Source organism: Lynx rufus, unplaced genomic scaffold (assembly GCF_022079265.1).
Source record: "Lynx rufus isolate CCGP_SWC_20201006 ecotype Redwood Valley unplaced genomic scaffold, mLynRuf1.p SCAF_14, whole genome shotgun sequence".
Taxonomy (NCBI): domain Eukaryota; kingdom Metazoa; phylum Chordata; class Mammalia; order Carnivora; family Felidae; genus Lynx; species Lynx rufus.
Window position 1 is genome coordinate 20,393,103 of NW_025814828.1, and position 13,490 is coordinate 20,406,592.

Consider the following 13,490-nt stretch of genomic DNA (forward strand, 5'->3'; position numbering starts at 1 on the left):
GTTTGGCCTCGGTCACGAAGCCAGTTAGCACGGGAACCTAGAACTCAAGGTCCCGACCGGGCTCCCTCCGGTGACCTCCCCTCCGGGTAGCCTAACTAGCTCGTCAGTCAGGTGTGGGCCCTTTGCCCCGAGCCGCGCCGCGCAGAGCCCCCGCCCTCTGAAGTCCCCTCTGAAGTCCCGGGGCCGCAGCTGGCCATGGGCGGGACGGCCGCCACACCTGGGTTTTTCCCCTGAGCTGGCACTCGTACACGTGAACGCAGAGGCACACTTTGAAGAAACACGACAAGCCAACGTGCAATTACGTGTCCCTTTATTTATAAACAGGTTGGGAACGCTGTGTTCCACTGGGGAGCGGGGGTGGGTCGGGGAGGGACGAGGGGGGAGGGGTGGAGGGCTGATTCCAGTAGTTCGCGTTATTCAGCACCAGAGCAAATGCTTGGGCGTAAGGTCGTACTTTAACCCAGATGAGTCTCCGTCTTGTATGTACAGCAGAGTCTTAAGAGTGTGTGCTCTTCTTATGGCTTTGTCCCGGTGCACATCGCAGTGACACAAAAAACTCAATTCTAGAGAGAAGTAGAAGTTGCAAATGCCTCGTGAACTTATTCGTTTTTAAAAAGTCTGATGGCCAAGACTGGTGCTGAATGGATGCCTGAGGAACAGGAACATCTCTGCTCCAAACGGGCTCATCTGATTCAGCTGAGTCTGAGCCGCCAACTCGCTCGTCTCCCTGGGGTACACCTGGGTGCTAAAGGAAGTCCTGAAGCTGAAGAGAACACAGGCGCACGCTCGCTCGTCCCGTCCCTCCCTCCAGGGATGGACTCACAGTGACTACAGCCCGAGGCAAAGACCAAGATCCCAAGCCCGCAGAGCAGGTCAGAAGGCAGTCTTAGGTCTCAGGGTCGCTCGTCTTGAGGTTGGTCTCCTTTGCTTTTCTAAGGTCCTGGCACATGGGGGCGGGCTTGCCAGAAGCGGGCCGTTCGGTGTGGCTAAGATATTAGAGCTCTCCTGTGTTTTGAGCTGGTGGAAGGGTGAGTGTTTGATTTCAGGGCCCTGGGGAGAGGGTGTGGCAGCTGACGGAGAAGTGGTGAGCCGGGGGAGCTGGGGAGGGCAGGGAACCCACACCCCGCACGGGTATTCACTAACCTTGGGTGTCTGTGAGAGGAAGCCTTCCTTCTTCACCTGTTAGGGGGTGAGTGACACTCTGAAAGGGAGCAGAAGGTGACTGCTCCCCTACTCTCCACCCTCCACCCTCGTTTTCGCCCGTCTTTGTAACCTGGCCCCCGTCTGCAACCCTCGCTACAGTTCTCTAGTCCTCAGTCTAAAGCTTCCTCGCTTTCTCTCATTTCTGCTGGCCTCTTCGAGCCTGCACTTAATTTCTACATCTCTCACTCCAGCCCTGACTCACTCTGGGTCATTACTGTTGATTGGTCGGCCCGAACAAAGAGCACCCCCATCTCTTCCTGGGGGATGGGCTGGAAGACGCTCATAGCCAGAAGCGCCAAAAGTTGGGCTGTTGGGCTGTGGAACCCCGCCCCCCGCATTCCTTCTTCTCAGTAGTCTCATGGCCTTACAACGGTGGGCAGGTGCTGTTGGAGGACAGCAGGGGCTCGGAGGGTGAGCTTTAGAATGGCTTGTGGGCTGTTGTGGCCCATCCCCGAAACATCCCAGACATTGGTCGTTTCCCATTCGTGGCGCCGAGTCTGAGTCACATAGGTGGCATCTGTCAGTACGCTGTAGAAGGCCCGCAGACGCGTAATGAGCCCGATCGATCAGCCCCACATTATTTGCTTCAGAACACAACTCAGCTGAGGGCGGGCCTGTGCCGGGGCCGTGCAGTAAGCACATCAGAGGCCCGCCCAAGGTAGTTGCTCCTACACAGAGAGCTCCTGAAGTGGTTTGAGAGCACGGGTTTCCTCTAACGTCCTTTCCGCTCTCGAGGCCCCTCTTCTCCCCTTTTTCCTCCCCCTGTTCTCCCCCACCTTGCCCTGCCAGGCTCTTCTCATCCTTTCACTGCAGCCGCGACGGGGTCTGGGCGCCAGTTTGCTCCAGCTGCATGAAGGAGGGGCGAGCGAGTGGGCACAACGGAAGCACGGGGCCTCACTCCCTCGGCAGGGTGACGCTCTGGGCCTTGACTACAGGCAGGTTGCCTCTAGAGTGCCGCGTCCCCGCCGGCTCTTTGTCCCCCACGACCGCTCAACGTTACTCTGGAGAGAGTGCCAGCAACGAGGGGGTTCCAAGCTAGCTCAGCCTCATGGTCTTGCTTCCCAGTAAACCCCACTTCTCTCCAGGGGGGCAGGGAGGTAGTTCAACCCCGACACCAGGGGGAAAGACGTGCCACCTTCCTTCGTTGGTTGCCCCACTTCTCGCCCAGAAGGCTGGTTCCCGAGGCCTCGGAAGAGGTGTGTTTGTGGCATGAGAGATGCTGAGCTCTTCCCACGAGTTGCTGGTTTGGGCCTCTGCTCGGGCCCCAGCTGTCTCTGGCTTTACTGGGACCGGCGGGCAGTGCCTCCTCTACCTGAGAGTGTGGTTCTACACCCTGACTCTACCTGCTCCTTCCCGACCTGTCATTAGTGGCCAAGAAGTTCACACAACTCCACAGGAGTGCTTAGGGTCCTCGTCCCATTTGGCAAACCTAGGGGCGGGGTAGCGGTCTAACAACCTAGAGCATGTCTATGCTGAGATCAAACTGAGATTCCGACACTGCTCTGGGAAACTCTTCAGAGCCTCCCTCCAGAACTATTACGGGAGGCCATGAGAACAACATGCTCGATTCCTGGTTGGGACAAGACATTTCTACAGGAATCCAGGATGAGTTTTTGACAAAGTGCCCAAGTCACAAGGGAACCAGGTAGTTCATTAGACCGAGGATTTCAGCCAGGGTATTAGGGTGAGAGCAGGGGAGTGTACTGTAAAATGCTACCACCGTATATTCGTATTGCATATGGTCTACACCCTGGAGAGCGTATTTGGAGCATACATAGGACAGATACGTGCAGGTAGCACCCCCTATTGGTATACTATGTGGTTTGGTATATCAAATGGTTACTTGAGGTCTATGAAATTGTTAAGTGGTCAGACATGGGAAAAGCCATTCCACAGTTAGCATCCTTTAAGGAGAAGCTCCAGGAGACCTTGAGCATCTGCTAAACTCGGAGCCAAAGCAGAGCAGCTCCTCTTGACATACGTGCGCACACACACATACACAAAATGTTTTTCTCTGTTGCGTTTCCCACAGAGAAAGGTAATTTCTGGAAGGCCGTGAAGTCGAACCAAAGATGAAAAAATACAACCAGGAACATATTAGGCCTTACGTGGCATTCTCAACAAAACCGTCTTTTGGATAAGAAGTTAAGGTTCGTGCTAGATGACCTTTTACGTATCTGGCCTAAAGCGTGTCTTGATCTGCGCACCACGTTCCCGGAACTGGCAAGGATAGATGTGTTGCAACATCAGGTCTCAGTGGCTCAACTGAGAAGGTTGGAATTTGTCTTCAACTTGGCTATGTCAGAAGCACTTCGCCACCTCTATGGGAAACCATTTTATTCTGGCAGAGCTTGGGTGGGAGGAGGCAACGTGCAGGGCCCTCGTGAGCTGCAAGTAGCGGATTGAGGGAATGGCCGCTTCCACGGGTGGTGAACTTGGTGGGGGCGGGTGGAAGGACCAAAGCAGAAGACACCCCACTGGGTGCAAGTCTCCTGGGGGTGCTCTGCATCTTTCCTTAGCAAGGTTAAAGTAGAGTGATTCTGGATGCTGCTAAGAAGGTTTGTAAAGGTTGTCCGGCTAGAAACCTCCATGCAGAGCCCACATGTTAGGCTGAGTGGAGACTGGGGGAGAGCTGGTCCCCAGGCCTTACCTTAGCTGAGCCGCTGCCCCTGCGACTGTGACCCTTCCAACCCCACCCAGGCAAGCCCGGTGACCCCGCCCCCGCCCCAGCCCGAGCGGGGTGGCTCTCATCTGCCAGCAGCCTTTACTTCTCATCCTCATCCCCCTCACTCATGCTGCTGATGGAGGCTGAGGCTGCTTTGGGTGAGGAGGGGGGTGAGGTTTTGTTTGGGAGCCACGAGAAGGTGGGTGACGGGGAGCGGGACGGGGACCGGCTCCTGGTGGGGCTGCTCACTGGGCTCTGCTTCGGGGACAAGGCCTGCAGCATCCGGCTACTCCTCTCCTGGAACATCTGCTTCTAGAGAGAAAATGGGGAGAAAGGGTCTGTTAAGTTAGTCTTCCGAGCTGGTGGCGAAACAGGGCAGGAAAGAGAGCTGGCACCCCACCAGGCGGGCACCCACGCCCCCGTACCACACTCGATGCCCGACACTACCCGCGGGGAGGAGGGGAGTGAAAGGCAGGGACGGCCAGACGCAGACACACAGGTGGCCACTGTGCTGGCTCCTGGGACGCTCCTCCTCGCCTGCCTTGACTCCAGCTACCAAATGTAACTGGAGGGGCTGCGACCTGCCAGGCACATCGTAATGTCCTAGGCACGGAAGGGTAGGGGGACACAGAAATCCCTGTCCTCATCGATATGAGGAGGACTCCCATAGTAAACGAAGGGAATGAGATACGTGTATGTCAGATGGATGTACGGGGTGTGAGAAAAAATAAAACGAGAGGAGAGCAAGATGGGGGTGTGAGGTGGGGAAGCGCTGGGCAGCAAAGGTAATTACAGTGCTCGGCAAAGGCCACAAGGAGAGGCTATTTGAGCAAAGACCTGAAAGAGATGAGGGCCCGGGGCCCATGTGACTGGAAATCGGGGGCAAACACATTCCAGAAGGGAGCATGCGGTACATGCCCAGGGAGGAGCGAGGAGGCCATGGCGGCCGGAGTGGAGTCACCCCGGGGAGGAGGGGGTTAAGAGGAAGTCACCAGAGAAGTGACACAAAACTGTGTCCCGTGGGCTCTTGGTGGCTGTGGAAGAACTTTGGCCTTTACTCTGAGAAGAAAAACCTCGGGATAGTTCCTTGACCCCTGGAGTTCTGAGTCCAAGAGTCAGGAACTGTGACTTTGGTTTGAAAAGGACCACCCTGGCCGCACTGCTGGGGCTGGGAGAACGGGGTCGAGCGCACAGTTTTAAGAATCCAAGGTTACATGAGGTGAGAAACGGTTGGAGGCCCGGTAGATTTGTTTTCCCCGGATTTTTTAAAGTATACCTGACTTAAGGTGAAACCCACCTTTCTCAGCCTACGGTTCTGTGAGTTTTGATAAGCACCAGCAGGGTATGTGGCCGCCCGCACAGTCAAGGTCTTAGGAGAGTTCCATTGGCCACCGTGTCCCCACGAGATCCTTTGTCACCCCCTCCCCCAGCCTCCGGCAACAGATCAGTTTTCTGTCCCTACGGTTTTTGCCTTTTCCAGAATGTCCTCTAAATGGAATCATGTAGTATCGTGGTCTGGCTACACTTTTTTTTTTTTAAATATAATTTATTGTCAAATTGGTTTCCACACAACACCCAGTGCTCATCCCAACAGGTGCCCTCCTCAGTGGCTACACTTTGCAGGTAGAGCCCCCAGGAGGCGCTGACAGGTGGGATGTGTGGTGTGGGAGGAAGACTCATCAAGCGACTCCAGCTTCTGGCGTAAACGACTAGAAAGCCAGCAGTGTCATTTGCTCGGGTGGGGGACTCTGTGGGTAAAGGGGGTCTTGGTGGTAAGACAGCTCCGGCTCGAAACCTCAACTGACCGCTGGCTGGCGCTTTAAGAACTGAGTCCTTCCCTGACACGGTCCATCCGTCTGCTTCATGGGGAGCCCGGTCTGGGCTGGCGGCGCCGTGAGCGCTCTGCCCTTCTGCTCTGCGCCTGCAGCTCGGCCCCCCACGTATATGTACGTCCCATCCCCCCCACCTCGGAGCGCCCTGCCCGTGCTGCCTGGGCTCTATGCCTGGTTTGTCACGGAGCCTCCACCCCCAGCACCTCAGTCGATCTTGGGATCCTAAACTGACCCTGAGAGCCATTTCTGCAGTTAGCGATTTGAGACCTGGCTTGTCATTCGAGTTACGCATTTTACAAACCACTCCAGAGCCCCCTGGAGACCACGTGCTGTACAAGCCGGGGCTTCAGTGATGTACAGGAACGGGGGGGGGGGTTTAGGTGGGAAGTGAGCCCATGAAGCTGGGGGAGGGGTGCCTTTCCAAGCAGAGGGCGCTAGGTAGAGAGGCCTAAGTATACTTCCTGGCCGACTCTAACCAGAGTGCCTATGGGGCTGACGGGGCCTTGGGGCTGCAGCACCAGGAACAGCTGGAATTGTTTTTATCCCTAAGATCCCCTGGAAGATTTTAATTAAGGGAGGGGTATCATCAGATGTGTGTTCCAGAAATATCTTTAGGTGGGAGCATAAAAGCAAAGAAAGAAACCATAAAGGAAAAGATCGGTGCTTGGCTATATAAAAGTGTATAACTTGTGTACCTCAAAAAGAAAAAGAAAAAAAAAACACCCAGCATCAGATAAAATAAAAGGCAAGTGAAAACCCAGGGGGAAATTCTTGCAACATTTAACCATAAATAATGGATCTTCGTATATAAACAGAGCTTACAAATCCAAAAGATTAATGCAAAAACCTGGATAGAAAAACAGAGCATATGGCTTGTCAAGGCAATGCACAAGACTTACAAATGACCTATAAAAAATGTTCAGCATCCCTAGTAAACAAATGCAAAATGACTGAAGTGAGATGCCTTTTTTATATATCAGATTGTTAAAATTTTTGTCTTCCCAACATGTAAAAATTTTTTTCCAGTTTTATTGAGATGTAATTGACATACAGCACAGTTGAAGGTATACGGTGTAATGATTTTACTTACATATATTATGAAATTACTACCACAATAAGTTAGTATCTGTCATCTCATACAGATAAAAAAGTTTTTCCTTGTGATGAGAACTCTTGGGATCGACTTTTTAATATATACCGTACGGCAACGTTAACTATAGTCTTCGTGCTGTATATTACATCCCTAGTACTTACTTATAAGTGGAAGTTTGTACGTCTCGACCACCTGCATCTGCTTTTCCCTCTTTTGCTCCTATCTCTGTTTCTGGTAACCACAAATCTGATTGCTTTTTCCTGAGTTGTTGGCTTGTTTTTCTTACTCTGCTTGTGAAATCATGCATTTGTGTTTCTCTAACTTACTTAGCATAATGCCCTCAAGGTCCGTCCATGTTATCACAAATGGCAGGGTTTCCTCCTTCTTTCATGGTTGACTAATATTCCATTGTATACATCTACCATACTTTCTTTATCCATTCATCCACTGATAGATACTTAGGTTGCTTTCATGTCTTGACTATTTTAAATAATACTGCTCTGAACATGGGGATGCAGATAGCTCTTTGGCATAGTGGTGTTTTTTTTTTCCTTTGGATTATATTCCCCAAAGTGAAATTGCTGGCTCATATATATGGTGGTTTCGGTTTTACTGTTTTGAGGAACCTCCATTCTATTTTCCACCATGGCTGCACCAATTTACAATCCTGCCAACAGTGCATGCACAAGGGTTCCTTTTAATCCATGTCTCACCAGCACTTGTTATTTCCAGTATTTTTTATGGTAGCCATTCTAAATGGTGGGAGGTAATAAGTCAGTGTAGTACTGATTTACATTTCCCTATTGATTAGTGATGTTGAACATCTTCTCATGTAATTGTTGGTCCTTTGTATTAGCATCCTTGGAAAAATGTCTTTGTGGGTACTTAGCCCATTTTTTAAGTGGATTATTTGGGGGTTTTGCTATTGAGTTGTAGGAGTTCCTTATATATTTTGGATCTTCATTCCTTATCAGACACATGGTTTCCACATATTTTCCCCATTCTGTAGGTTGTCTTTTAATTTTGTTGGTTTATTTTGCTGTGCAAAAGCTTTTTAGTTTGATGTAGTCCCACTGATTTTTGAATTTGTGACCTGTGCTTTAGGTGTCCTATTCAAAAAGTCATTGCCAAGACCCACGTAAAGGAGGTTTCTTCCTGTGTTTCCTTCTACGATTTTTATGGTTCCTGGTCTTATGTTGAAATCCGTAATCCTTTTCAAGTTAATTTTGGTGAGTGGTGTAAGATAGGGGTCTAATTTTATTCTTTTATGTGTGAATATCCAATTTTCCCAGCGCCATTAGTTGAAGAGACAGTCTTTACTCCATTGAGTATTCTTGGCTCCCTTGCATGGGTTTATTTTTTAGTTCTCAGTTCTGTTCCAATGGTCTAGGTGTCTGTTTTTTTTTTTCTTTTGCCAGTATCATACTCTTTTGATTACTACATATTTATAGTATAGCTTGAAATCAGAAGGGTGATGCCTCCCACTTTTGTTCTTTTTCAGGATTGCTTTAGGTTTTAGGGGTCTTTTGAGGTTCCAGATAAAAATTAGGATTTTTTTTCTCTATTTCTGTGAAAAATTCCATTGGAATCTTGATAGGGATTGCATTTAATCTGTAGATGGCTTTGGGATAGTATGGACATTATTAATTTTCTTCCAGTCTATAAACATTAATATTCTTCTAAAATACCTTTCCATTTATTTGGTTCTTCAAGTTTTTTCATCACTTTCTTACAGTTTTCAGTGTAGAGATTTTTCACCTCCTTGTAAATTTATTCCTAAGTATTTTATTGCTTTGTCTTGTAAATAGGATCGATCAGTTTCTCTTTCATGTAATTCATTATTAGCATTTTGAAAACGCTACTTATTTTTATATGTTAATTTTATATCTTGCAACTTTACTGAATTTGTAGATTAGATCTAACAGTTTTTTGGTGGAGTCTGTCAGATTTTCTACATATAAAATCATGTCATCTCCAAATAGAGACCATCTTACTTCTTCCTGTGCAATTCTGATGGCTTTTATGTTTTCTTCCTTGATTGCTCTGGCTAGATCTTCAGTAATACCTTGAATAGGAGGAGTGAGAATGGGCACCCATGTCTTGTTTCTGACTTGAGAGGAAAGGCTTTCAACCTTTTATCATGGAGTACCATGTTAGCTGTGGGTTTGTTGTCTATAGCTTTCGTTATGTTGAGGTACGTTCATTGTATACCTAATTTGTTAAGGGGTTTTCTCATGAATGGATATTGAATTTTGTCCAGTGATTTTTGTGCCCATTGAGATGATGAGATTTTTTTCTTACATTCTATCAATGTGATGTATCATAGTGACAGATTGACACCTGTTTAACCATGCTTGTATCCCAAAAGTAAATACCACTTGTTCATGGTGAAAGATATTTTTACTATGCTGCTGAATTCTGTTTACTAGTATTTCATTGGGAATTTTTGCCTCTATATTCACCAGAGATAGTGGCCTGTAGTTTTCTTTTAGTATTCTTTTCTGGCTTTGGTATCAGGGTAATGTTGGCCTCATAAAATAAGTTTGGGAGTGTTCCGCCTCCAAAACATTGAGGAGTTTGAGAAGGATTTACATTAATTATTCTTTAAATGTTCAGTAAAATTCACCAGTGAAGCCATCTGTTCCTGGGCCTTTCTTCCCTGTGAGGTTTGTTGATCACTAATTAAATCTCCTCACTAGTAACTGGTCTGTCACATTTTCTACTTCATCCTGATTCATTTTTGGTAGGTTGTATGTTTGTAAGAATTTTCCATTTCTTTTAAGTTTTCCAGTTTCTTGGCATATAGTCAATCATAGTAGCATCTTAAGATCCTTTGTGGCCTCGGTTGTAATGTCTACTTTTTTATTTTCATTTGTAATTTTGTTGATTTTGGTCCTATTTTTTTTTTATTGGTTAGTCTAGCTAAAGGTTTGTCAATTTTATCTTTTCAAAAAAACCATCTCTTGGTTTGGTTAATCTTTTCTATTGTTACCTATTCTGTTTTATTTGTTTCTGCCAGAATTTGTTATTTCCTTCCTTCTGCTAAGTTTGGGTTCACTTTTTTTTTTTTTAAGTTCCTTAAGGCATAGCGTTAGGTTGTTTGAGATCTTTCTTGTTTCCTTAGGTAGGCATTTATTTCTATGAACTTCTCTCTTAGAACTGCTCTCTTTGCAAACCGTAAGTTTTGGTATGTTTTGTTTACATTCTTGTTTGCGTCAAGGCATTTTTATTTCACCTTTAATTTCTTCCTTGACCCATTGGTTGTTCAGAGTATTGTTTAATTTCCATGTATTCATGAATTTTTCAGTTTTCCTCCTGTTAACGATTTCTACTTTGAGGCCATTGTGGTCAGAAAAGGTACTTGGTATGATTTCAGTCCTCTTGAATTTGCTAAGACTTGTTTTGTAACTTAACATATGGTATATCTTAGAAAATGTCCCATGTGTGCTTGATATGAATGGGTATTGTGCTGCTGTTGAATAGAATGTTCTATATATGTCTATTGGATCCATTTGGTCTTTAGTGTTGTTCAAATCTGTTTCTTTATTATCTGTTTGGATAATCTATCCATTTTTGAGAATGTGTCATTAAAGTCCCCAACTATTATTGTATTCCTGTTGTTTTCTCTTTTTAGCTCTACTAGTTTTTGCTGTTTATATTTGGGCACTCTGATGCTGGGTGCATAAATATTTACAATTGTTGTATCTTCTTGATGGATTGACGTCTTTATCACTGTGTAATAATTGTAAAAGACCTTCTTGGTTTTGTTTCGCCATTTTTGGATGTAAATTTAGTGTGATATAAGTATAGTTACCCCCTGCTTTTTTAGTACACAATTTGCTTACAAAATCTTTTTCCATCCCTTCACTCTCAGTCTATTTGTGTCTTTAAGACTAAAGTGAGTTTCTTGTAGGCACATCATTAGATGTTTTTCAAATTAATCCATTCAGCCATTCTATGTGTTTTGATTGGAAAATTTAATCCAATTAAATATAATTTAAAGTAATCACAGGTAAGGACTTTTGCCATTTTGTTAATTGTTTCATGGCTGTTTTTGTAGAACTATAATTCCTTGTTCTGTATCCTGCTTTCTTTTTTTGTGTTTCCATGTCTTCTGGTATCTGTATGCTTTGACTTCCTTATCATGTACTTTTGTGTAATTACTCCAGGTTTTACCCTTGTGATTACCACAAGGCTTACATAAAACGTTTTCAAATTATAACACTCTATTTTAAACTGACAACAGCTTAACTTCAATAGAATTTCTAAAGTTCACACCTGTATCTCCACCCTCCCTCACATTTAGGTTATTGATGTTACACATAACGTATTTTTTATATTGTGTAACCAGTAACAGATTATTGTGGTTGTGGTTATTTTTACAATGTTTTCTAACTTTTGTTTATTTTAAAATATTTTTTATTTTAGAGAGAGAGCACGACTGGGAGAGAGGGGGAGAGAGAGAGAGCCTCAAACAGGTTCCATGCCTAGTGTTGAGTCTGACATGGCTCGATCCCACAACCCTGGGATCATGACCTGAGGTAAAATCCAGAGTCAGACGCTCAACACACTGAGCCACCCAGGTGCCCCTGTTTTTTAACTTTTAAAATAGAGTTGGGGGCACCTGGGTGGCGCAGTCGGTTAAGCGTCCGACTTCAGCCAGGTCACGATCTTGCGCTCCGTGAGTTCGAGCCCCGCGTCAGGCTCTGGGCTGATGGCTCGGAGCCTGGAGCCTGTTTCCGATTCTGTGTCTCCCTCTCTCTCTGCCCCTCCCCCATTCATGCTCTGTCTCTCTCTGTCCCAAAAATAAATAAACGTTGAAAAAAAAAATTAAAAAAAAAATAAAATAGAGTTGGAAGTACATTAAGCACCACCATTACCACATTATAGATTCTAACTTTGTCTATATATTTACCATTACCAGTAAGTTTTACCTTCTTCAGTTTTCATGATGTTCATTAGTGTCCTTTTACTCCTAAAACTCCCTTCAGCATTTCTTGTAAGGCAGGTCTAATGGTGATGAACTCACTCAGCTTTATTTTTTGGGGGGGGGGGAATTCTTTATCTCTTCATCTCTGAAAGACAGCTTTGCCAGATACAGAATTCTTGGCTGACATTTTCTTTCCTTTCAGTATCTTAGACATATCATCCTATTCTCCCCTGGCCTGAACCAATTTTGTTGAGAAGTCCACTGATAATCTCCTGATGGTTCCCTTATATGTAATCTGCCTCTTTTCTCTTGCTGTTTTCCAGATTTTTTTTCTTTGTCTTTGACTTGTCATAAAATTTAATTACAATGTCTATCAGTGTTGCCCTATTGGGGTTCATATTATTTGGGATCCTTTGTACCTCATGGATTGGGATGTCCAAGTCTCTCACCCGGTTTGGGAAGTTTTAAACCATTACTGCTTTAAATTTAATTTCTGTACCCATTCCCTTCTCATTCTTTTCCTTCTGGAATTCCCTTAATACAAATATTGCTTGTCTTGATTGTATCTTTTTTTGTTGACAGAGAGAAAAAGAGTGTGTGGGGGGGGAGAATTTTAAGTAGGCTCCAGCCCAGCACAGAGCCCAACACAAGGCTCAGTCTCAAGACTGTGAAATCATGACCTGAGCTGAAATCAAGAATCAGACGCTTGACAGACTGAGCCACCCACATGCCCCTTGATTGTGTCTTTTAAGTCTTGTAGGCTTTGTTCACTCCTTTTCATTCGTTTTTCTTCTTGCTCCTCTAACTGGATTATTTAAAATGTCCTGTCTTCTAGATGACTGACTGTTTTTCTGCATAGTTGACTCTCCTTTTGAAGCTCTCTGTTGAATTCTTTCATTCAGTCATTGTATTGTTTCAGCTCTACAATTTTTTTGATGGTTTCTACTTGTTGAGCTTCTAGTTCATATATCATTTTCCTAATTTTTAGCTTTCTGTGTATTACTAGTTGGCTAAACTTTAAATGGATTATTCTGAAATCTTTGACAGTCCATAGACACCATTTCTTTAAGGTCATTTATTAGAGCTTTAGCGGTTTGCTTCGGTGGTGTCACGTTTACCGGATTTTTCATGATCCTTGATTCCTTACATTGGTATCTGCACTTTTGAGCAAGCGGTCTTCTCTTCCAGACTTTGCAGGTTTGCTTTGGCAGAGATAGCTCTTTGCCAGTCACCTCAGTTTGGGTTTCTGGACATGTCAGCTGGTAGTGTCCTTAGGCAGGTAGAGTTTTGCTACCAGGGTCGATTTCTGGGTGAGGCCCCTGGCTGAGCTCTGAGGTCAGGGGTAGGGGTGCCACTGGTATGACTAGCTGGTAAGATCGCTGGTTTGGTTCTCTGGTCTGGCTTACTAGACTGGCAGGAGTCCATACTGTACTTAGCAGTAAGTGGGGCTATGAATTGGCTTCTCTGCCCTCATTGGGCAAGAGAATGGGGCCTATGTGGCTGGTAGTTCGAGTACCTAAATCAGGCAAGGCTGTGGACTGAACCCCCTGGCTACAATGGGTCCACCTATTTTGCTCAGCAGATGAGGAGCACCATGGGCTGGGGTCTCTGTTCAAGGGCTGTTGTAAGGAAGCCTGCTGTCTGGGATCCACAGTTTTCTGTGTGTTCCAGTCAGGTTCCCTGGTCAGGCAGGCTGGAAACGGTATTCAGTGGGCAGGGCTATGAATCAGTTTATGTGCCCAGGCACGGCAAGAGAAGTATCTCCAA

The 13,490-nt window shown here is 45.8% G+C and overlaps 1 protein-coding gene across 8 annotated transcripts in view; it reads right to left on the reverse strand.

Moving 5' to 3' along the window:
- Nucleotides 1-293: 293 nt before the first annotated feature.
- Nucleotides 294-13,490, reverse strand: part of PCYT1B (phosphate cytidylyltransferase 1B, choline) — a 126,699-nt gene continuing 113,502 nt past the window's right edge. For 7 of the 8 annotated variants that reach the window (XM_047076029.1, XM_047076025.1, XM_047076024.1 and 4 more), the window contains 2 exons: nt 4,118-4,180; nt 294-1,179 (listed from right to left, as the gene is read on the reverse strand). In XM_047076029.1, the coding sequence (XP_046931985.1) occupies nt 874-1,179; nt 4,118-4,180 (369 nt within the window). In that variant the 3' untranslated portion in view covers nt 294-873. Of the gene's footprint in view, nt 4,181-13,490 lie in introns of all 8 variants that reach the window. The other variant, XM_047076030.1, reaches the window with a different exon arrangement.